The sequence below is a fragment of the Pollachius pollachius genome (assembly GCF_949987615.1).
Source record: "Pollachius pollachius genome assembly, chromosome: 9".
Taxonomy (NCBI): Eukaryota; Metazoa; Chordata; class Actinopteri; order Gadiformes; family Gadidae; genus Pollachius; species Pollachius pollachius.
The window spans coordinates 17227473-17250758 of record NC_136942.1 but is presented as its reverse complement, the minus strand read 5'-3'; the positions used below and the strand labels follow the sequence as shown (position 1 = coordinate 17250758).

Genomic DNA, 23286 nt, shown 5'->3' with positions numbered 1-23286 from the left:
GGTTCTTTAAGCTCAAGGTCTTAATGTTATTTCGATGTGGCCCAAAGCATTTGAGTAGGGCTAGATGCAAATCCCAAAGAGCTGCTTTACCCCCAGGATACCAAAATATTTGTATTGAAAAACAGCCGATACATCTATATTTTGAATATCGGTAATATCTTACTCACTAATATCGGCATTGGCATTGGCCCCTAAAATCCAGTAACAGTCGGGCCCTAGTGTTTGTGTTGCTGACTGAATCACTAACGTAGGCTTTCATGCATGAGAACATTTTCTCATTACCCACTCTACAAGCCCTTCTGTCAGCAATGAGAGTGCTGTGTGTATGTGTGTGGGTTCTTCTGTGTGTCTGTGTGTGTGTTGAGTGTAAATGTGGCCCCTTTCCCACACAGAGTGTTGACCTGAAACATAGTTTTAATTTCACACTGCGTCAGGGAGACAGAAAGGCATATGGGCAGTTTTTCCGTAGTATTCTCTGACATCAGCAGAACGGTGGCAATCTTGCATGACAGCCAATGGGTGTCATGCAAGATCTCGTCTTCTTCAAAGACATTAGTCCACTCAGAATATCAGTTACTACAGACCATCACCATCATGTTGGGCTGCTGATACACTATAGATGGTTTCATTGTAATTGTAACTGCTGTTGAGACATATTTTCGATAGACTCGTCAAAATCAGATTCTAGTCAATCAATGAAGGATGCAGTCACCGCAGAAGCACATTTTAAATTCACGAGATGTCTGTGGACAAAAAAAGAGAGTACAAAACAAATGACGACGTTCAGGAGGAAGTGCATCTCTGCCCCCAAACAAATTCTGTTTTAAATGATGACAGATATAGCAAAGACCACGTCAACCTTCGTACTTTCACTCACAACCTCTCCAGTATTAACTCACATATTGCCTCTTATATTAGCCACATTTTTTTTTATATTTGTGTCTAATACTGTTAGCCACACACTGTCCAATGTAAACATCGACACACACATAAATCAGTCTTTGAGTATCCATTTCCTTTCAGTTGCAACTGAACACCCTTTACATAAAAATAAACAAACGTAGAGTACATTGCTGTGCAATCGTCTCTTTAAATACATAACACTATTTGAGCTCAAGTAGGCCTACAAAAAATGATAGTAGGACTATTTAAAATAATATTCCAATATTTTCAATCATCTTCCTACGTAGGAGGGGGCGCCGAAACTGACTCGCTCGTTTGGTAACTGTAGGCCGGGTACTTTCAGAAATGCATATCTCACTCAAATAATCATATACAGACTTTTTTTCAAAGTTTTTATGCGTGTGGGAGCACCAGAGACCCAAAACAACACATCAAATCCCAGGAAAAATGTTGTTTTCATAATGTCCCCTTTAAGAATACTGATGGATTCAACCCTGAACCTTTTAAAATGTATAGTCTAGTGCAAACCCTATATTTACGTACCGCAGAACAAATAAACATTGGCTTGTAGAGCTGACTGCTATCGAGATAAATTATTAATTCAAAATACAGGTAGCGATAATTATAGGTCTATGAATGTAGTATACTGCCATGGATGCAATAATTGGACTTTGTGTTGAGTAACGTAATAAGCGATTACCTCTAACATGTCCTACACAAGTGACCATGGTGACTATGAAAAAATAACCTGGTAAGTTAAACTGATTATTCACAAGCTAGGGCATTAAAAAATTGACCTTCGAGCGATGACAATTGAAGTTGCTTTTGCAGAGTACGGAAATCATGTGGTTTCCATTACGCTCCAGCGTCATTATTGGATTGTTTATCATTATGATCTAGTGCCGTTTCATAGCCAAGTTAATATCAACATCATCTCATATGATGTCATGGCGCCCGACCCAACCTCAGGTAGTGAAGCTTTGACATGGCCAGCACCCACAGCTACTGGAATTGGTTACTTACACCCTATGTATGTGTGTGTGTATGTGTTCAGGGAGTACTGATGCGTGTGTGAGAGTGTGCAACACTGTATCTCAGAAGGACCGCAAGAGGACAAGAGAGAGCCAGGAATGTGTTGGGAGATAATGGACGTGAGGGGAGAAGAGGACAGGAGGCGGATAGGGACATAGAGAAGGAAAACCAGAGAGAATAACTATAAATAACCCCAAGGTGCCAGCAACACAAACCCCAACCCTACCCAGCACTCTCACTGTCCGCTTCGCCGACACACACACACACACACACACACACACACACACCACTCGCTGTGATCTCTGAGCATTTTGTTTCTCGCCTTAAGGTCAACCTGGGACAACCTGAACACATACATGCCCTCTTCCATCAGGCCTCACCTCCCTGCTCTGTCAGGGAGTCATGGTGCTGCTGCAGCACCCTGCAGCACACTCAACATCCCAGAACAAAAAAAACAACAGTGCCGACACATTGGTATAAGCTGGCAGGCAGTTTAAGGTGATATGCATATGAGCTTAATGCATGGACAAATAATCCATGTACATGGTCTATTGGCATAGGCCTATTTTCAAGATACACAAATGTGTTGCGCATAGGCTATCAATCATTATTGTATTGTTTATACAATAATTGTTTATCATCTTAAGATGATAACCAAGTCGGCAATAGCCTATGGGGATAATGGACATTTATTGTTTATTGGGATTTAAGATAATAAACCATAAGGGAAGCCTGTCATTATTTAAAGTCAGGGCAATTGAATGATGAATAACGTAAAAGCAGGATGACATTATTGTCTCAGTGACTGAATCTAATGATGGGGTTTGTGCACAGTAGTTTTCAAGTCACGTGATCGGCTCCTGCAATCTGCAAAATTTCAAGTTGACCGATTACCGATGAAGTGTTTTGGTTGTGTATTGGCCGATAATGATTTGTGGCTGGCCGATCAATCGGGGTATCACTAGTTCTTTGCATTGCTAAAGGCCTCTAAGAGCATGCCTGCAAAGTAAAGTGAGAATACGTTAAAAGGATATGGTTGTTGTCATACTATGTCTCCCTTAATGCCCACTACTTAGGGTTGAACATATGTGACGAAGACTTCCACCATTCTCCAAAAACACAATGGGCTGGCGTATCCCATCTAGCATGTCTCTGTGCAGAATGCCCTCAGTGATTTGTGTCTTGAATAATTAATGTGCGCAATCTACGATAGATGTTGACAGTCTCCATCCACCAGAGGGGAACCATCAGGGCCATCTAGCCTAAGATATTCTATAATTTCACCATCAACATCTAAACAAAGATGTTTCTGAGAAAATATACCCTTCAAAAGGCCTTTTCAATTTGTGTTGGATTGTGAAGGTTTAAGTGAAAGAAGCCCCTTTTATAAGAGTGCTGCTGACTGCAGTCGTTGGGAAGGAAAATGCTATGCAGCTTTATGATTGGGGGTCCTGCTATAATTTCACACAGGTCGAGTAATGTAAGCCAATGAGATTAATTTCAAATGACAGTGCAAATGACCAATCATATCTTCCCTCTAAATTGGTGGGCTTTGTTATCGCTAACTTTATGAGTAGTTCCGTCTGCTCTGAGGGACACAAATCCAACAAACTAGCAAGATTATGGGCGTGATTTGGTTTACTCCTTGATGGCAGCCGCTGCGATAAACGTCACCGCTAGTGAGGAGGACATTTTCCAGGATATTTTCTAGGTTAACTCTTAATAAAAAGTTGGAGATAATAACAGGAAGACCCACCAGAGCTAAAATTGGTTCAGAAAACCAAAGCTTTTGAAAGGCATTTCAACTATCACGATACCCGTGGATGAGGAGAGCAGCAAAGAGCAAAAGCTTTAAAGTTGGTGTGATAATTTCTCATTTTGCTTGCTGAGATAGCTGTTTATTGTTTTGGTGATAACTCTCACTCTCTCTGTGCTGTTTGATCGTTGCATTGCTAAGGCCGGACCAGTGTATACATTTTTTATTCAGAGTTAGAATTGTCATAGTTAACTTATCCAGTACTACAGAGAGGACACTGTAAGCTACTATAGAGAAGACAGTATGATAAGCCGGTGGTTTGCTTTTTCACGACGGGGAAGGGGGGTCAGAGGGCCAGGGTTTAAGAGTCATGATTTTGCTACTGCCAATCAAAGTCCTCAAAGTAGAAGAAAAGGTTGGCAGAATCATCTAAGTTAGGCTTTAGCTCAGAGCACCAGATGTAAATTGCCATTAAGTATTCATGGGGATGTGCTGGCCATGTTTGCGTCTTTACAGTTAACGTTAATTACGTAGCTACGTTATCATTAATAAGCAGGCATCTCTCATCCAATGCACCATTTGACTGCTGAGGAAGTGCACTTTTGTTTATTTGTTATGAATCCTTCTCAGATGTTCACTCATGACTGAATCAAATTGTGCCATAAATACCACCTATAGACCGGCACCTTATAGAAATGTGCCATTATGTGATTCATATAGGACATTTATATGCCCTCTCAAAGCGTGGTTCCTTTAGCTAGGTGACAAATTATGCCAATGAGAGTGTATTCAGTGTATACACCTCTCCAATGCAGCACCTCAAGGTGCATCAAATCCTGGTTGATCTGGTCAATGGCTTTTAGTTTTCATACTTCTGGAGTTCTTGGCAACTCTTCATATTGGTAATTTGTGTCTTTGAATACTCATGTTCCTTTAATGACTAGCAAGGTTCTTCCAATTACTAAAGGCCGCTTTGGTAAATGCAATGTCCAGTTTTCCAAAAGGACTAAAAACAGAAGACTGAGTCTGTGCTCACAGAATACAGAAGCCATGTTCGCTGCGTCTTCTCCCCATTTTTCATGGCCATTTGGCTATACTATAGTATCATGTTAATAAAGTAAATTCCTAATGTTTTCACATTATTGAATAAGAATTCCTTAAGCTCACCTTTAAATGTTCTCCTTGGACATAGCTTTAATTATTCATTGCTTAGCTCTGACACAACTTTAATCAGTTACAGAAACAGCTATTATCTAGTGTTTTTTTCCCTTCCAAATCAATCCATTAATTTCTTGCCTTAAATAATGGAAACTACCGGTGTCTCATACAAAAGGTCTACTCTAGGAATGGCCACATTAGGAGTTAAAATTTGCTTGGGGACTGGGGGCCCCATGCAGTTGCCTGCCATGCCTGTTCACAGCAGCGCGTCAGAATACAGTCCTTTAAAGTCCATCCACAACAAGTGTATTGTTTTCAGCTTTGCAGATATGGCTGGTAAAATTGGGTTAGCAATTCACCAGAAAAATCATGAGGGCAGGTGAAACAGTGCAGGCATCATCTGATTATTTCGAGCAGTTGAAAATTACAAATCTTTGTTACGGAAGAGATGTGGTAAATTTTCAGGTCTGGAAGTAGCAAGGGCGTCTGACTGCAGGGCTACACTACCCCCTCTTTATAGTAGTGCACAGCCACAAGAAGTGGAAGGTTCCGGTGATAGATAAGATCAGAGTCAGGATGTAGGACAGGAGTCAAGGCGAGGGTATTCAGTTGTCAAGTCATTAGGAGTGTATTAACGCAAGGCCGACGGCCTTTCTTTGCAGATTAACCTTTTATTTATCTGTAAAGATCTTCTCAAAAACACAGAGCAAGTGGTTATGATATTCAATGGCTGAACACAATAACCTGGATAAGACTGATGAAGAGGCCACGACATGACATCTATGCAAAAACACATTGTGTCCCCTAGCTGCCACTTGCTGCCGGCTTCGTGAGACAACGGTCTACAAAAGAACGAATTAAAAATAGTTTAAAATTTTTTTAGAGAACTGCAGCATGCCAAAGCCACAAAACTAACCCCACAACAGCAACTTTGGACCAATCAATCACTTCTGCAAGCGACTGGGCAGGGATTATTTTGATGGTTTGAATGAAATTCTGCAGCCATTTAATTACATGATTGTAAATTGAACATCTCCACACAGTTACTGTCAAGTGGGCCAATCTAATTACTTTTCTGCCCCTAGGTGTTATGTATGTGGTATACCCACATAATGAAGGAACTACTTTTTGTTGTATGCGTTGCCTGTTCTATGTGTGCGCATTGATTTATGTTCCCAGTTATGTAGATCCAGTAAAAACTATGTTGACTACAACTCCTGGTCTAGACATCCTTATTACGTTGTTATTATTATGAAGTAATACATAACACTAGGTCAGTGGTATCATCAATGACGCAATGGGGGAGTTCACCGGACAGATTTTGGATTTGGCTGGTGGAAGAGGTGTCAAATTCCCCAGTTTGTGGAGCAATGGTTGATGAGACCATAGACATATCTGTCATTTAGCAGGTGGGTCTTGTTGCAATTTAAAATACTTAGATTATTTTATAGTTTTTAGGGGACCTGACAAAGTCGGAAGCACTGTTGTTAAAACCAAAGTGCTGCGTGCAGTGTCTGCTGGGTATTTTGCAACTTTGTATGAGACCATACTGAAAGTCATCAGGGATGACAAGACACTACCAAGCTGCCCTCCATCGCCAGTGACGGAGATTGTCATGGTGATCATATCCAGATATACTGGAGTTGGCAAGAGACTCCGTGACTCATTTCCTGGCCTTATAACTGTGCGGCACATTGCCTCAATCTGGCTGTGTCAGACTGCATTAAGGACAGAGGGGAGTGCCCTACCGCACCAAATATGCCAGGACTGTCGGAACAATCTTCTGGTTCTACCGGCCTCCGGCAACAGGACCAGCGATCTCAAGGAAATGGAGAGGCTTTTTGAACCCCAAATCAAACTGCAGGTTATATCAGTATTCAATGCAAGATTATTCACAGATTTACTTTAGCTTTTGTCATTTATTAGGTTCATTAATGAATTTTGTAGGAGGAAACACTACCAGATAGTAGTCCAAACAGGAAGCAACAGATGTGCTGCCCCGATTTTTGCCTGCTCTCATTGCAGACCTGTCCCTCCACGTCCGGAATGAGCCGGGAGCCCAAGGACTGTAGTCCTTTGTAAATCATCAGTTCTTTCCCCCTGCTCTGTGCTTAATGCAACACATGAGAAGATCCATCTGTAATTTTAGTTTTTCCAAAAAATAAAAGTGTTCTTCTCCGAGGTGGAGCAGGAGGTATGTGGTCAATACCAAAGCCCTTGGTCTTCCTATTAAATGAATGATATCCATATCTGTCATGTCATCACAGTATTGAAGACATCCCTGACCAAGCTGAGAGGGAACAGCATAGTCCAGAGCTGCTGGCGGGCATGCCTCCAATCAGACGCTGGTCTGAAGACTGGTAGGATGACATCCTTGCATAGTTCAAATAAGTTGTCTGGGAGAGGTTCAAGAAAATTATATCATATGTAGCATACCTTAAGTATGATTGTTTCGAGTATTTAATGTGAACTCACCAACTGTTTTATTGAAATGTGCCAAAATCTTCTACAGGCGATGGACCCATTTCCATCTGCACTGACAGAGAACATTGAGAACTGAACACCAGCAGTTTTTCTGTCTTCACTGTGTTCTCTCCCAGATCGATCCTGACAAACTGCAGAGTATGGGAATGCTGAGATGAGCACCCTGGCAAAACAGTTCGCAAGACTGAGGGAGTCTGACCTGGTGTATGAGGGGGACTCCTACAGACTGAGAGTGAGAAATCCTGATTATAATCACAATTATATAGGTGATTATTTAGCTTGTATCTGCAGAATCCTCTGAGCTGTATTCCACCCTGAGCCTTGCAGCCGCAATCGCCTGCAGACATGAAGCCAAAATATAATGTCTGAGAACCCCATTGCTATTCATGTCTGTATCAGAATAATTCAATGATTCTTAATGCATGAATTGCTTTTTTAAAAGGTTAACACCCCTCCCCAACAGACTCCAGGAGAGGTACTTGGATGTGTGTTGCAAGATGGCAATTGATGGACCAGACCAGGAGGCCTTGTGTTCTGTAAGGCCTTGTGTTAAAATACGAGGCTGAAATGTTCTGCCTCTGGTTGTGAACTGTGAAAATAAACAATGCAAAGTCAACTACCCTGTAACCGGGCAACAGTTTGATGTTTGTTAACTCTGTAAAATGTTTACATCTAAAATAAAGAGATATTTAGATCTTTATGCTATCTTCAGACCAGAGTTTCTGTTGTCCAGTAATTACCGGTCATTGACCGGAAAATAATGAGGAGGACCGGAAATTCCAAATGTCTCCGGTCAGAATGACCAATGGAAATAATTCTCTCTGCACAATTTGAATTGTGTTTAAATATGCTACAGTGGTCATTTGTTTAGCCAATTCATGTAAAACAATGAGGGTTTTGATTGACCCGACCCGCGGGCCGGGTCGGCCCGATAATTCGCACCACTATCCTCGAGCCGAGTCGGGCCGGGCCTTTGATCGAGCATTTGTGATTGTGCTTCAGGGCGAAGCAAGACACCTCCGCTGCGCATCGGTGTGGGGCTTATTTTCCCGATATTGACCGGCGTTCTATACATTATTGCTTACATATATATTTAGCAGAGTAGGCCTAAGTAACAAATGTGTACAAAGTTACACATGTATTAAAAAAAATGTTGGGTTGAAATCGGGCTCAGGCTCATAATTACGGGCCAGGCCGGGCTCGGACAGAACGTGCACAGGCTCGGGCCGGGTCGGGCTTGATTTTCTGGGCCCGATCTAAAAACGGTAAAATGAAACCTTCCAGGCCACATGACCGGCACCAATTTTTTCTAGCGGAAACACTGCTCCAGACACAGTTACAGGCTTATGCCCCACCCCCCTATTGACACCATATTATCTACAGTAATTGTTTAGTGATTGCTTATGTTCACAAAAAGTACCTGCATTTACTCATGTACTATTGCAATCTCTCTTGTCTACCATCTTTAGAATTATTGAGAATTGGTTGGTAGTTCACCACTTGGTGTGACCACATCTGTATAAGCATTCCTCATCCTTAATATCATATAATAGGTGGTAATGATGGTATATGTGGGAATGATGTTATGTGACTTATCTAGCCTCGAATCCATGTCTCTCTTGTGACAATTTAACTGTACAAGAGAGCCTGGAGGAAGACCAAAAAACAACAAGTGATTAGGCTTATTGTGCTTGAGATAAGGCGAAGTGAGGGAGCTACACCGGCAAATGCATTGCATTGTGACAGGTAGGATTATGTTTTATTGGACGGTGAAGACAAATCACATGGCAAATTGCATTTCAGGGAGCCTATAACCCACCAAACCAAACCGTACTCAGGAAATGTGCTGGCATGTTTTGGGTCAAATTCCGTGCGGTCCCTATTTAATTTGATTTTGAGATGTGAGAAAAGCAATCTGTGTTAGTGAAACATGTCACTTTGTATCAATGGATGGGCAGACGGATGGATGTAAAGATTAATGGATAGAGGGCACCATTGATAATTCGATTAATTGATAAGTTGACAGAACGTAAAATAATAAATTCATTTAAGTCCATTGTAACATATTAACTACATATAAAAAACATGTTCTGCTTAACATTACAGTTCAATTCTAATATTTGTTCATAAATCTTTATAAAAGGTTCATTATATAATCACTCTTAAAGGATCATTACATAATTAGTTTAGTTTTCTTGCCTGCTTGACAGATAAAGCAAACACAATCTGGACTAAACTTTTGATGACTTCTATTATTTATTATTTAGTTATTTATAGAATAAATGAATCACTAATTATTTGAAAAATGTGTGGATAGATAAATCGATTATCAAAATAATCTGAATTGCTGCCCTGTAGATGGATGGACAGATGGATAGATGGATGACAGGATGGACAGACTAGATTTAGACTAGAATAGATATATGGATGGATAGATACATTTTTTATCATGGGAAAGCTTAAAGAAGTTGGAAATAAAATATATAATTAAAATATAATGTACGCCAACTCGTCGTAGCTTGCTGACATCTTTTTGCTGACATTCTAATGCTACCGAGGCTAATGAGCGAGCACGCAATTGGAAAAAGATTCAGCATGTCAAATAAGGAGTAGAAACCAAGTTTCATTAATCTTTATAAAACTGGGTGTGGCTCACAGCCGTAAAGGTTTGACCACTAGTGATAGCGCCCCCTGTAGTCAAAGCGGCTCACAACCTGTTTGAGACTTCTGTACATCCTGTCTATATATGCTTATTTATTTTTGGCTTGCTTTGCAACCACACTAATAAATCAGCAAAACGATGAGGGAGGATAGAAATACAGAGGAAGACTGTAATGGGGTCACTCAAGATTTGAGGCCAAAATGTAATTATTCTACCATCTGTCTTCCTACGTATCAATTGTAAGTAATTACAAGGACGGTTCAACAATGAACACAGCAGGAAAAATAGGAACAGATTAGGTCAGAATAGAAAATACAGTGGGTTCTGGGGGTTTAAAGCCATATAAAAAAGCTTTTTTTTAACTCAAGTTGCCATCAGCTGACTCCAGCTGACTAGTGTGGCCAACGTGTTGCCACAGTAACAAAACTTCTTTGATAGTTGCTTTGGTTTGTTGAACTGCTTTGACTCCAGCAAAACCACACATACACACTCACGATGGACACAGCCACACTGTCCTCAAACAAAGGATCTTTGTTTCCCATATGTAGCGCAGAGTTGATGGACCGCACCAACAAACAACCGTACACAAACACAGACACTGGCAGAAGTAACAAAGTTGTAGCATAAACATTGAATAATGCAAAACATTTACCATTGATACATCATTTGTGTGTTACCAAACCAAATTCACAAAAAACGAAATAATAAACTACACAAGCAACTAAAAACAAACTTGCTTGCTTGGTCAAGGGAGATAGAAATTTAAATATTACAGGAAAGGGACAGGGGCAATGATGTGTATCATGTTGAAAAAGGAAATGAAAAAAGAGGCAGATGCGCAATGGAGTGAGGAAATCAAAGGAAAGGATAGAGGAAGTGATGGAGGAAAGTATAAGGGGAAATGTGTTTTTGTGCAAAACTAGGGCTTGTCTGTGTGTGCTTGACAACAACAACCCAGCTATTGGTTGTAAATATTAACCTTTTATTACAAAAAAGGTTTGTAGGCACACACAAACAGCATGTATGGTAACACACACTGATAAACCAATGCACTTTGATGCATAAAGACACACACACGCTGACAAATGTAAACACTGTTGACATACAACCCAGTCTCACGGAAATACGTGACACTGTCATGTCATTTAATCTATTCATTTGTGATCTGGGACACGTAATTTCAATTTTTTCGTACCAAAAGCACAAATTTCTAACAATATGACAGCTTTTGGCCACCCGTTTCTACTTTTACCTTTGATTCTGAGAAATTGTGACAATTCACGGATATATTTAATGCAGGTGCGCTGCTCTGTAGGCAAACCGCGACGGAACAAAAGGTAGCTGCTTCATCTCTTCTTTTTAGAATGAGTTTGAAATTTGTGTTTTTGGCACGACAAAAATTGAAATGACGTGTCCCAGATCACGAATTAATAGATTAAATGACGTGACGTGACAGTGTCACGTATTTCCGTGAGACTGGGTTGTTGCATAATACATTTCTGTTATTTCCTACTGGGTGTTTGTGTTTACCAAGCCGGAATATAATTTAGCGCAACCTAATTTTAAGCTCCTCCCACCCCCAACCCATCAAACTGTTACTTTGCTCTTTAAACCTGGACTTATTCCTATCATCAACATTTCCCCTCACCTCCATCCTTCCTACATCTCTCCCTGTTTTTATCAAACTAACTTTCTCTGTTTATCTGTCACTCTTTGTATTCACAGCGCCCAACCCCTAACCTTTTCCCCTTTCTAATGGGATCAAACCTAATAAGACCCTGTTCTAGAGTGCAAACACACACACGCGCATGCAGATGCACGTACAGCAGAAAGCAGACGTGCACAACACCAGGACCTCAAGCATGTGCACGTGATGTAGCACAGCCCTGTGGGAAGGAGTGTAGCCACGAGGGGACCACTAGCAGTGTGTTTGCGCTTCCTTTCAGTCGGACACCGTAGATTCCATTAGCATGCAACAGGGTGGCTAACGCAACAACAAAAACACTTCCTTTTTCTTCTCTTTCCCCCATGTAAGATAATCATGAGTTTGAGGTATCTATATTGATATGTATCTACCTCTTGGTTTCTCTGTTTCTGATTCAACACATGTGTGAATGGCCTCCCAGTGTGGATGCAACGTTTTCTTAAACACACAGACACAGGAAATACAAGCCCTGTTCTCCTGCCTTGCTGCACCATCAGAGCAAGCAATTCATGAAATGGTTATAATCCCAGCAGTAGAGGTAGAGTAGAGTTCTCCCCAATAAAACCCATTGGGTTTCAGGAGAGCCTCTGTAGCCTCACAGACACCACTGAAACCAAATACAAACGTATTTATTTATGTTGGGTTATCTTCCCGGTAAACAAGCTTTTTATTGTGTGAAAAGAGGAGGGAATTAAGATGGCAATCACAAAGTGTACCCACTCCCATCCACACTTGAACAGAACCAGCAAGAGGGGACAAGAAAGAATGAGAATACATTAATGATATTTCTGCAATAAGGGGTATAAGGTAGAAGGTTGAGGGAGTTATATATATTTAATGAAACACACAAACACACATGGTAAAGAGTACACTCTGGAGACCGGCTTTGCCAGCTGGGCGGCCTGAGAACTTTCACACATGCCTTAAAGCCCACACACACAAATACCCCTCTCAAACAGATGGTAACATGCTTACACTCACATGCACACTGGGACCAGAGAGAGTAAGTGAGGAATATGCTGTTCACACATGGCAGACTCGTGAGTTGCATGTCACATTGTCACAAACGCACACATTATAGCCCTCCACTACACCTGCCAAAGAAACTATATGCAAAAAAAGAACTCACTCTCTTGCTTATGAACTTTCTTTACACTTTTCTTTCTCTTTATACTTCTTACATCCAACTATCCAGACTACTATTTGTCTTCTTGGCTGGCCTTTCACACAAAAACTCTCTGTCACTGTCTGTCTGTCTGTTTGTCAGTTTGTCAGTTTGTCAGTGTTTGGGTGTGTGTGTGTGTGTGTGTGTGTGTGTGTGTGTGTGTGTGTGTGTGTGTGTGTGTGTGTGTTTGTCTCTCTCTCTCTCTCTCTCTCTCTCTCTCTCTCTCTCTCTCTCTCTCTGTGACAGATGCCGTCCCTCAGCATGAATGCCGAGTGATTTCACAAGTTGGCTGATCATTCTCTCAATGGTCCCTTCTCTCTCCTGCCGCAATGTCTCTCGTGCAACACCCTCACACACAGTGAGGCTTGCAAAGGGCTATAGTATTAAGAATAAGATAATAGATAAGCCTTCACTAAACCATACTTATAATGTTGGGAAACAAAAATCTCTCTCTCTATCTCTCTGAAAGAGGCAAAGCTGCTACCTTAAAAGCCACTACTTTGTTGTATTTGTAATTCAGGTGTGTTGCTATCAAATAGACGAGGCAGGGCTTCACAATAACCAGTTTAAAATGGGAGCATAAAATTAACGCGAGAAAGACGCCAATTGGAATGAAGTGAGCTCACTGTGGTGCTTCGTGTCACATTCTCCCCCTCTCTCTCAAACATAAACACATGGGCTTGTGAAAGGAAACAGAGGTGCAGGGAGCGGTAAGGCTGCAGAAGAGAATATAGAGACGCCCCATCACACATCCCCCCGTTTCACTCAATTCAAAATAGTTGTGCTTGTTGTTTATGCGACGTAAGGCTTAGGTGATATGTCGTAAATATGCTCAAAAACTAAACCTGCCATAATATTATTTTAGAAATGCAGATCATAGGCAATCTTCGACAGAAACAGGAACAAGTTGGGTAGACGGAGGAAGTAACACATTATTTCAAATGCACTGGGTGTGAATAATGTTTCGTAAAATAATGTTTAATAAGTATAGATAGTAACGCACACATCCACACAGAACTAATTTAGGTTCATAAATGTACACTTACTTCATCTGTTTGACAATGGTGCTTTTGCCCGACTCCCCAGCCCCTGGTAAAGAGGAGAGAGACATCACATGATGTCGATTGTTAAGTGGTGGAGTGGTTGGAAGAAGCAAGACCCTAAATAGTCCAGAGATGGTTGACGATATACTGTAGGGATGGAGACACTCAGCCACATACCCACCGTTGCCGACCCCCACCACCTGCTATACCATTAGGCCTAACTAAAGACATCGGGGGAAGGGACAAGTGCGTCGTGTTGTGGGGTTGTCTGGTTCACTTAAAGGCTACAATACAGTCATAAGTTAATTAACATTTAAACAAATAAAAGCGTGGCCTACGTGTCCACAGTAAAACGGGACTACTGGCTATTGGGACTCGGAAATAACGGTAAATCATCGCATACACATATCGCCCTCAAACTGACCATTTCATGAAAGGAAAAGTGACTTTCCCAAACGATGATTGTGTTTTTACGTAGTTAAATCTCGTCTCTGCTTGTCTTACCGAGTAGCAGTAGTTTAACGTCTTTAGCCATGGTGACACCATCTTCCTTGAGGTTTTTCTCGATGGCTTTGCTTCGGTCGAGAGCCGCCCTCTCCTCTGCGCTCAAAGTACATCCCATGGCTAGCGAACACAGCTTGGTAGCGTTAGAGGTACTGGATTCCCCCCACCAAATAATACGAAGATAAGTGTGTAAAACACAGCCGGGGCGATCCCCTTTTCTTCCTCCTTTTCCTCGGGTCGGCGGTGCCTGTGATCCTTCTATCCTCTCTGTCTCTCGTCGGTTGGACAGATCGGCCCCTGGCGCTTGCTCAAATCGGGTGGATAGCACCGTTAAAACATTTAAAATCCAGTCGACGTGGTTTACAGCAAGACTTAAGGTAAAATGCGCAACGAGATGTCTCCGATACTTTCTAATGTGTTCAATCTCTGTCGTGGGTCCGCCAGTCCACGTCAAAATCACGGTCCCCGAGGGTCCACTCTTTCCTCTTGTCTTCTTGTGTTACTGGGCGGCGGCGACCGAAGCAAGCAGCACTCGCATAGTTTTGTTAAAGCACAACTCCTGCTCACAATGGACGTTTATCCTGGGCGGCAGGATCTAGCTCAGCATAGATGCCACGAATCCCAGCACATTCGATTGGGCTCGCTTGCTGGTTTGTGACGTCAGAAGAAGACAAAAAATCAACCTACAGCGGAGCACTGTAAACCAGGGTAACGCATACCCTATCAGAGGAATCACGGATGTAGAGAGAGAGAGAGAGAGAGAGAGAGAGAGAGAGAGAGAGAGAGAGAGAGAGAGAGAGAGAGAGAGAGAGAGAGAGAGAGAGAGAGAGAGAGAGAGAGAGAGAGAGAGAGAGAGAGAGAGAGAGAGAGAGAGAGAGAGAGAGATTTTTTTTATATAAAGAGAGAAAGATAAGTGACAGCAGCACAGTGACATCCAAGAAACAGCCCTCTTAGCCAGCTTGTCCTGGGGACTCAGTCCAACACAAAACAACTTACCACATCAGGAAAACCAAAATTATAGAAAACAAAAAGTCAACTATTTGGCACATTGGAAAGAATCCACCAAAGATCTGAGTAAATTGGCATGTTACTTTTCCCTTAACAGAGAATACATAGTTGCAGAATACCTGACCACCGCGACTGATCGCTAAGAAAATCTTTGACCAGACACAGCCTGGCCATCGAGAAGGGCCGCCACAGACAGACCTTGCTCCCAAGATAAGACAGGCTGTGCTCCCACTGCACATAAAACACTGAAAACTGAGCTGCACTCCTTGCCAGTCATACCAAGACATCAGGAACACACACTTCACACGGACACAGGCATGCAAGGACTATGAAAACACTCCAGATGCTAACAAACTGCCCTATCTGTTGGGAGAAATACAACAATGTTCCATCACAGCAGCCAGATTCGTCACCTGTTGGAATGAGAGAAGGACCTCAAACTCCCCATGAACGTACTCATTCCACAGGACTTTAACCACTAGCACACCTTTTTTTAATATGAAACCTCCCTTTTGAAGTCTGTTCACAATGAATCAGTATTGAACATATCCTCCACATTGTTAATACGTGTATGTACATTGTAACGTTAATTTATCTGTTTATAGGAGATGCTGGATTTTTTATAGTATTCCATATTTGAGCGATGGTGCCCCTCTGTTTGGTCTTTGATAGACTACAGGTCTACAATAAATAAATGATTGATTTATTGAATATATTTGATTATTTTTTATTTAAATTGAATGGGTTAGGGTTTATAAAAGTTTCAATCTAGACAGTAAAGACGGTGAGTCTTGAAAATGATATTGTGCTCATGACTCTTGATAAAAAAAGAGGATTATTCACAGTTCTTAAAAATCTGCAGATATTTCACCATGAATAAACTAAGTCCATTGAGTGGCATTTTTTGCAATGCAAAAGGATCAGGTCAATTTAATGAAATGAATTGAATGAACTGCCAGTGATGCTGGATTACGGCCTAAACGAATAACAGAGGATATTGGATGAGGCCTGAGTTTGCTTCCCGATCTCTTTTCCCATGGTGGGTGGGCTGGTGTGGTGTGTGGTGGTCACAGATCCTGCCCAGGGCCGATGTGTTGGAGGAGGGCACCTGCTCACTGTGAAGGAGAGGAGGACATAATCAAGCAGACCTATCTAATAAGATATATTCAGCACACGTGTTGCATTAATGGTTTAACTGCCATGGCAACACTAATAACAGGTACACAGCACATATTTTTTGTTTGTTAATGTCAACCGCAGATTTCAAATTTAAATACATGAAAGACGTATAATGACAAAGGTTAGTTGAGAAGATTCTTCTTGGGCTGCTGTTGATTAGCCATTTTTGCTTTGTTGGTTCCTAACTGAGTGAAATAACCTGGAGGTACCTTAATGTCCGCCATGATAAGAGCTAAGATTCTGTTAATGCTAACGGAAGGTACTTCAATTTGACCTTTTTCATCCTCTTTGGCCTAGTGTAGCCTATACTGGGCATACTTTACTAAGGAAATTAGATAATGCAATCCATTTAAACTTTTAAAGCGACACACCATTTTGCCGTTTATGAAAACAAACGATCAACATGACAATTGACAACAATTATTTTCATACAATCATCATACGATCGGGGTCACTAAATATAAGTGGCCAGGACGGTGAGCGTGAGCAACTCATCTCAATGTGATCACCTTTTCGTTTCACGTTAGTGACTAGGCCTACTATAAACTATGTTATATCTTTTTTTTATTATTATTTCAATTCCAACTTGGTTGTTCACCTTAATATAGCTTGTGTTTAACAACATGCTAAGAAGAAACAGAGCGAAGTATTACATCTTTCAGATCATTGTAATTTTACCATGGCAGACCCACGTCCATAACATCTGCCATCACATCATTATGAAGCCTAGTGTAAGTGCATTTGTATCCTCTAAACACTGCGGTGGTCTTATCTTAATTTCTTCACATCTTTCCTTGACCTCAATACGTTTTCTATCAATGTCAAGGAAAAGTTGTTAGGACAGGACATAGGATGTCATTTTTTGGAATATTAGACCGTAGCCCAAGTAGTTGGAAAGGACTTTCAATCAGACTCCTCCTAAAATAGCTGATGGCTTCTGCACTACAGGGCCGGACCAATTTATCTTGGACACCACTGGCAGTAAGATGGGAATGGGTCTATGCCACACAACTACCATTAGTGGTGGTTAGGGATGGAGGGACTGGGACCGGAGGTAAACCATACCAGGCTGAAACAGAGAAAATCTCAGAGAAAGTACAAAACAGAGTATAAATGAGAGGTTGAGTACTGTAATCCAATTACTTATTTCAAATGACGTTTGAGTGAAATTGACCAATCATATCTTCCCTCTAAATGGGTGGGCTTTGTTATCGCTAACTTTATGAGTAGTTCCGCCTGCTGTGACGGACACAAATCCAATAAACGATCTAAATTATGGGCGTGATTTGGTTTACTTCACGATGGCAGCCGCCTCGACTAATGTAACCGCTAGTGAGGAGGACATTGTTTCTGATATATTACCTATGCCGTTTTCTAGGTTAACTCTTGCTAAAAAAGTTGGAGTGGTAACAGGAGGTAAAATTGGTTCAGACAACCAAAGCTTCTGAAAGACATTTCAACTCCACCAACTATCGCGATACCCGTGGATGACGGGATCAGCACGGAGCAATGCATCGAGAAAGATGCTGTTTGCTCGATGAATTGCTAAGGCTGGACCAGCGTATTATTTTTTTGTTTCAGAGCTAGAATTGTCATTGTTATCTTTTGCAGTACTATAGAGAGGACACAGTAAGCTATTATGGAGAGGAAACAGTATGATAAGCCGGTGGTCAGTTTTTTCCTGACGGGGAAGGGCGGTCAGAGGGCCAAGGTTTCAGAGACACAGTTCGCTACTGTTCTTAACCAATTGAGATTGGTCTTCTTCCTATTAACTTCCTTATTCGTCTCAACGTTGTTTTAATAACTTCACAAAGATAATCTAGTATTTTATATTACCTAGTACCTTTATATTCAAATTATGCAAATAAGTGCATGCGTGCTTCTGTGTGCATGTTTGTCTGTGTGGAGTCAAAGCTTTGCATTAATATCTTTCTCCACCCAAGATCAAGCTTTGTATCTAGATACAACATTACATATTTTTGTTAAGGGTAGATAAATTAGGAAACACTTGCAGAAGGGTGCATTACGAACAGGTTATTAATATTCCTTCATAATCCTTAATTAATATCTCTTCATTATAACAATAGTAACAATGGTTGATTATGTTGAAAGAAATATATTTAGTTTTCTATCGTTTTCTGCCTTTCACTTTTAATATTTTGACTGCACTGAGGAAGTTTATGCGCAATTTGCTCAAACATTTATAAAAACGATGTTTTGGCCTGTATTCATTGAGTATAAAGGTTAAATACTTAAATATGTCAGGCTTCATAATACGATAACACACAAGTTATTTAAGCCGATTTAATATTGAAATCTGTATCGAGATTAGGAAGGGGGTAGGGATCGGTTGCTACGCCTCTGTCTATTCCTGAAGTCAAGGAAACATGATTCATCTTAATCACTTTCCCATGACTGTTATTTAATCAAGAAATTAAGAACTGATATGATCAGGGCCCGTCATTGTTCCATTGTTCAAGAGGATGTGGCCACAAGGGGGCGGAAGAGGTTGTATTTTAATGCTTAAGATTCACAGAAAGTTAATAAGTAAGTGTAAAGTCATCCATTTTCCATGTAGTCCGACAAAAAGTGAATGGCCAATACTGCTTGCTCAATGCTAATTTATGCGAACGTCTGTCTCCAACTATGTAACATTTACTGTATTGTTCATATGTTGTATTACAGTAGAATTAATTACACACACGCATAAACACGCATAAACTCTCTCTCACACACACACACACACACACACACACATACACACACACACACACACACACCTCAAATAACCACAGGTTCATGATTTACAGCACATGTTTCACTGCCTGGAGCTGGGTAGTTTAGGTTAGGATAAGTTATTTCGATATGCATATTTATTGCTTTTGTGTGTGAGTGTGTATGTTAGTGTCCAATTTCTGACAGGGCTAGCACGCACACCACTAACGCTAACGACACCATTGTGGTGGTTCATAGACTTATAGTAGTATACATATTCATTATAGGTTTTGCCTGGTAAGGATGCCCACTAGCCAGCGGGGAGGAGACCTCGGGGAAGACCCAGGACTAGGTGGAGAGGTTACATCTCAGCACTGGCCTGGGAACGCCTCGGGATCCCCCCGTCAGAGCCGGTCAATGTGGCCCGGGAAAGGGGAGTCTGGGGACCCCTGCTGGAGCTGCTGCCCCCGCGACCCGACCCCGGGTCAGCGGATTGACGAGGAGAATGAGCAGGAGCGTCGCTAGCAATTGAAAACATTCGGGGCTGTAGCCCAGAAGTTAGCGTCTTTTAAAAACGGCGGTTTGGGGGAGAGAGAAAATTCGAAAGTCGGGCTTATGAACAAGCAATTGTAACGTAGTTTGAGAAGGAAAGGAAAGACCAATCGTCATGTCTGACTCACGTCAGGGCAGGACTGAGTAGGTTAATGTTTACGTTAAGGATAGGAAAGTGCAACACATACACCAGCAGCCAAAATGAGACATTAGAAAAGCCTGTAGCCAAATAAAACACAGTCATGCGCCTACCCGATGTCAAGTGGACCGGGTTGAATTCACTGCGGGTCTCTCTTCTTATATCCATCTTACCAAAGATATTTATTTACTGTCCTTCTCAACACTCTCTGATCTCACTAAAAGGCTAGCAGCACGAAACAGCAATATTGACGAGATGCGCTATGCATAGAGTAGAAAGAATACCGATGTTGAATTAGCAACATTTTGCAACAAATTATTCTAAATCTGCCTATATATGGACACATCAGAATTTTGCGGTTTTCACTGGCTACAATGTTGCATCTATGGCTGCTGGCAATGCAACCACAAAGAAGTATACTATACGGGGCTATTTATTATGTTATTATGTTTTTTTATTTATTCTATTTGAAAGTGCGCTGAACCTGCCCTCCATTCTGCGTATGCTTTTGTGCAGTGAGCGCGGTTCATCAGGATATTCTTTATTATATCCCCATAGTAACAGCAATCATCATCTATACTTTATACTATATTATCTGCTGATCCAGTACGTTGATGCCAGAATCTCTACGTGGGAGCAGTCTGAGCATCGAAAACAGGTCGATACAGTCCATCAGCAGGTCTTTCTCAGCATCATTATGTGCTGCACTGCTCTTGGAACAGCTGGCCGATGCTGAAGCTGGTAAACTATCGTTGAGGACGGGGCTGCAGCTCTCTCCAACACGCCTCTGGCTCCAAACTGTGTTCATATTGTGCCTCCAGAGGTGCCAGCAGATGGTCTGATAGATCATCAGCATAATCTTGTTCAGGGAGCCCACTCTCTGCTCAGCATGTCAATGGTCCCCCAACCAAAACGACAGAATAGCTCATTTGTATAGGTCATCCAAAACGACCCATAGCCTATGAATATTTTAGCCCCCTATCAACTGTTGAAAGAAAGACCAATAAGTATGTCGAGGTTCTGTCTTGGCAAAGACAAAATGGATGACATGAAAATGCAACATTTTAAGATAGTTTCAGCATTAATGTACGTTCAGACCAAAAGCTATAAAGCGTTACCAGGGATAAACGCCCATTGACTTTCTATTAGACATGAGCAATAAAGCGGTAGGAGCGATAAAACGCTGTAAAGCTGTAAATGACAGTTGAAAACAGCTGAACTTTATGCAAATAGCTATCAGCGATTTAGCTTTAAATGACCCAACAGCCAATCGGATTGTATTGAGGAGCAAGATAGATCGTTCAAATGGTTCACGTGATGAGCGATAAGAGCGATATAAATATTTTTTGAGTTTTGAGCTATTCTGCGATTTTGCATCTTTGACAGCTTTCGCTGTGAACATACATGCGTTTTAATTACATTCGTACCAATGAGATGCACATTTTTCATCATCTTTAGTCAGTGGAGGTATATGATGTTGACTATTAAATAGTTAGTGTAACGTTTTATATCATGGCCATGGTGGTTCATGTGGACGCTGTTATCCCTGAAACCACTCAGCTTGCATGTTGTTTGAATCAATGTCTTTGTGTCTTTGTGATGTTCTTTCAAATAAAGAAACATTTGAGTGACCCAGGGAGGAAATTAATTCTTCTTTGTGGACGGATCGGGGCGACGGGTTATTGTGGTACAGAAGTTGATGTTCATTTTGCTTCCACTGATAGAAATCCATTCCAACTGTTTTAATTAATTAATTTTGTTTCAAAAGACGATGATCTTTCAATATATACTTGGATTTTCAAGTGACCCAGGGAAGACATTCTTTCTTCTTCTATGGGTAGACCTGGACCTAGGACCTCTTTTATATGAAAGAGGGCCTCAAGGATATACGCTATTCAATTTGGAGGCTTTAGCCCTACATGAAGTGACTTACAAAGCATCATCAAATGCGCCAGCGAAACACATTGGCAATAAAAGGCATCCAATAAATTCCTCTAAAGTAATTGGAAAGAGATAGGAATTTGGACATTAGGCCTATGGATCAGGGAGTGGGATGGCTGTGGAAATGGAAAAAGGGGGCTATGGTCAGCAACGTAAGACTACGTCGCTGCACATAGCCCAGTGGTCCGAGAATATGTGTAAAGACATATCTGCAATGACTAAAGTAAATCTTTGTCTGATATCGTCAGCGACACTGTGTGTAATGTTTGTCAATTTAATATGAAATCACTATTTCAGTTTTTCTATCTCTGCTAGGGTTTAATCTCAGCCTCTCCTAATATTCAGCATTAAGATTAAATGGGTTAACTGCTATGATCGCTAAGAAGTGGGGAAGTCACATGAATTCTCTATTAGGCCTCTTATTTCTCTCAGTATGTGATGACGCACAACACACGCAGGGAGGGAGATGTCAACATTCTTGCTAAGCAGCTTTTTTTCCTCCCGTCTTCCAGTAAGGCTTTTTTTTAACTCTCAACATTTGTTTTGTCTAGTTCCGTCTGGGCTCATTGTGCTGCTGGCTGTGGTTCAGCATGTCCACTGCATGCTGCTGTTGTTATATATGAAACACGCTGCCTTCTTACCATTCCAGTCTTACCATTTCTAACTTACAGCTGTCCATGTTACAGCAACCCAGTGATCTATGTTTTAAACAAACCAATTAAATACAGGGAGACAAATTGCAAGAAGCAGGCACATACAGAGAAACAGTACATGCATGTGTTGTTCGCATTTTGCCCTGTGCTGCCGAGCCCTTCTGCATACAGAGGGAAAGGGCATGCGTTTGTGTGGGTTTCTTTGTGCTTTGTGCATGTGTGTGTGCGTGCGTGTGCGCTTGCATGTGCGTCCAGTGAGTTTAGCGTTCCAGACAGCACTCAACCTGAATTATGCATTGAGAGGGAGCAGCAAGGAAGGAGTGGAGGACGTGCACATGGGGAAGAGGGAGAGGAGGGAAAGAGAGAGGGCCAAACAGGAGCCAGAGGAAGACGCAGGAGTCAGAGGAAGAAAAGGAGGCTGGTGTAGTGACACGCTGTCATGGAGTGACAGGAAAACGGGTGGACAGGGAGATGGAGCTGAAACCAATCCCAGGAATGGGTGGATGAGGGGGTGGGGGTCGATAATAAAGTGTGTGTGTGTGTGTGTGTGTGTGTGTGTGTGTGTATGTGCCACTGTGTGTGTGTGTGTGTGGGGGGGGGGGGGGGCGGATATCGGGGTTTGGTGTGAAGTTTGGGTTGAAAGAGGCTGGCTGCCTGGGAAAGAAGAGATGAATATGGATGAGAATT

At 41.6% G+C, this 23286-nt stretch overlaps 1 protein-coding gene across 2 annotated transcripts in view; it reads right to left on the bottom strand.

The window, feature by feature from the left end:
* LOC307080653 (guanine nucleotide-binding protein G(o) subunit alpha) overlaps positions 1 to 15100 on the bottom strand; it is a 65180-nt gene extending 50080 nt beyond the window's left edge. For both annotated transcript variants that reach the window (XM_079743457.1, XM_079743456.1), the window contains exons 1-2: positions 14413 to 15100; positions 13912 to 13954 (exon numbers count right to left, since the gene is read on the bottom strand). In XM_079743457.1, coding sequence (XP_079599583.1) covers positions 13912 to 13954; positions 14413 to 14530 — 161 coding nt within the window. In that variant the 5' untranslated portion in view covers positions 14531 to 15100. The remainder of the gene's footprint in view (positions 1 to 13911; positions 13955 to 14412) is intronic.
* Between the last annotated feature and the right edge of the window lie 8186 nt (positions 15101 to 23286).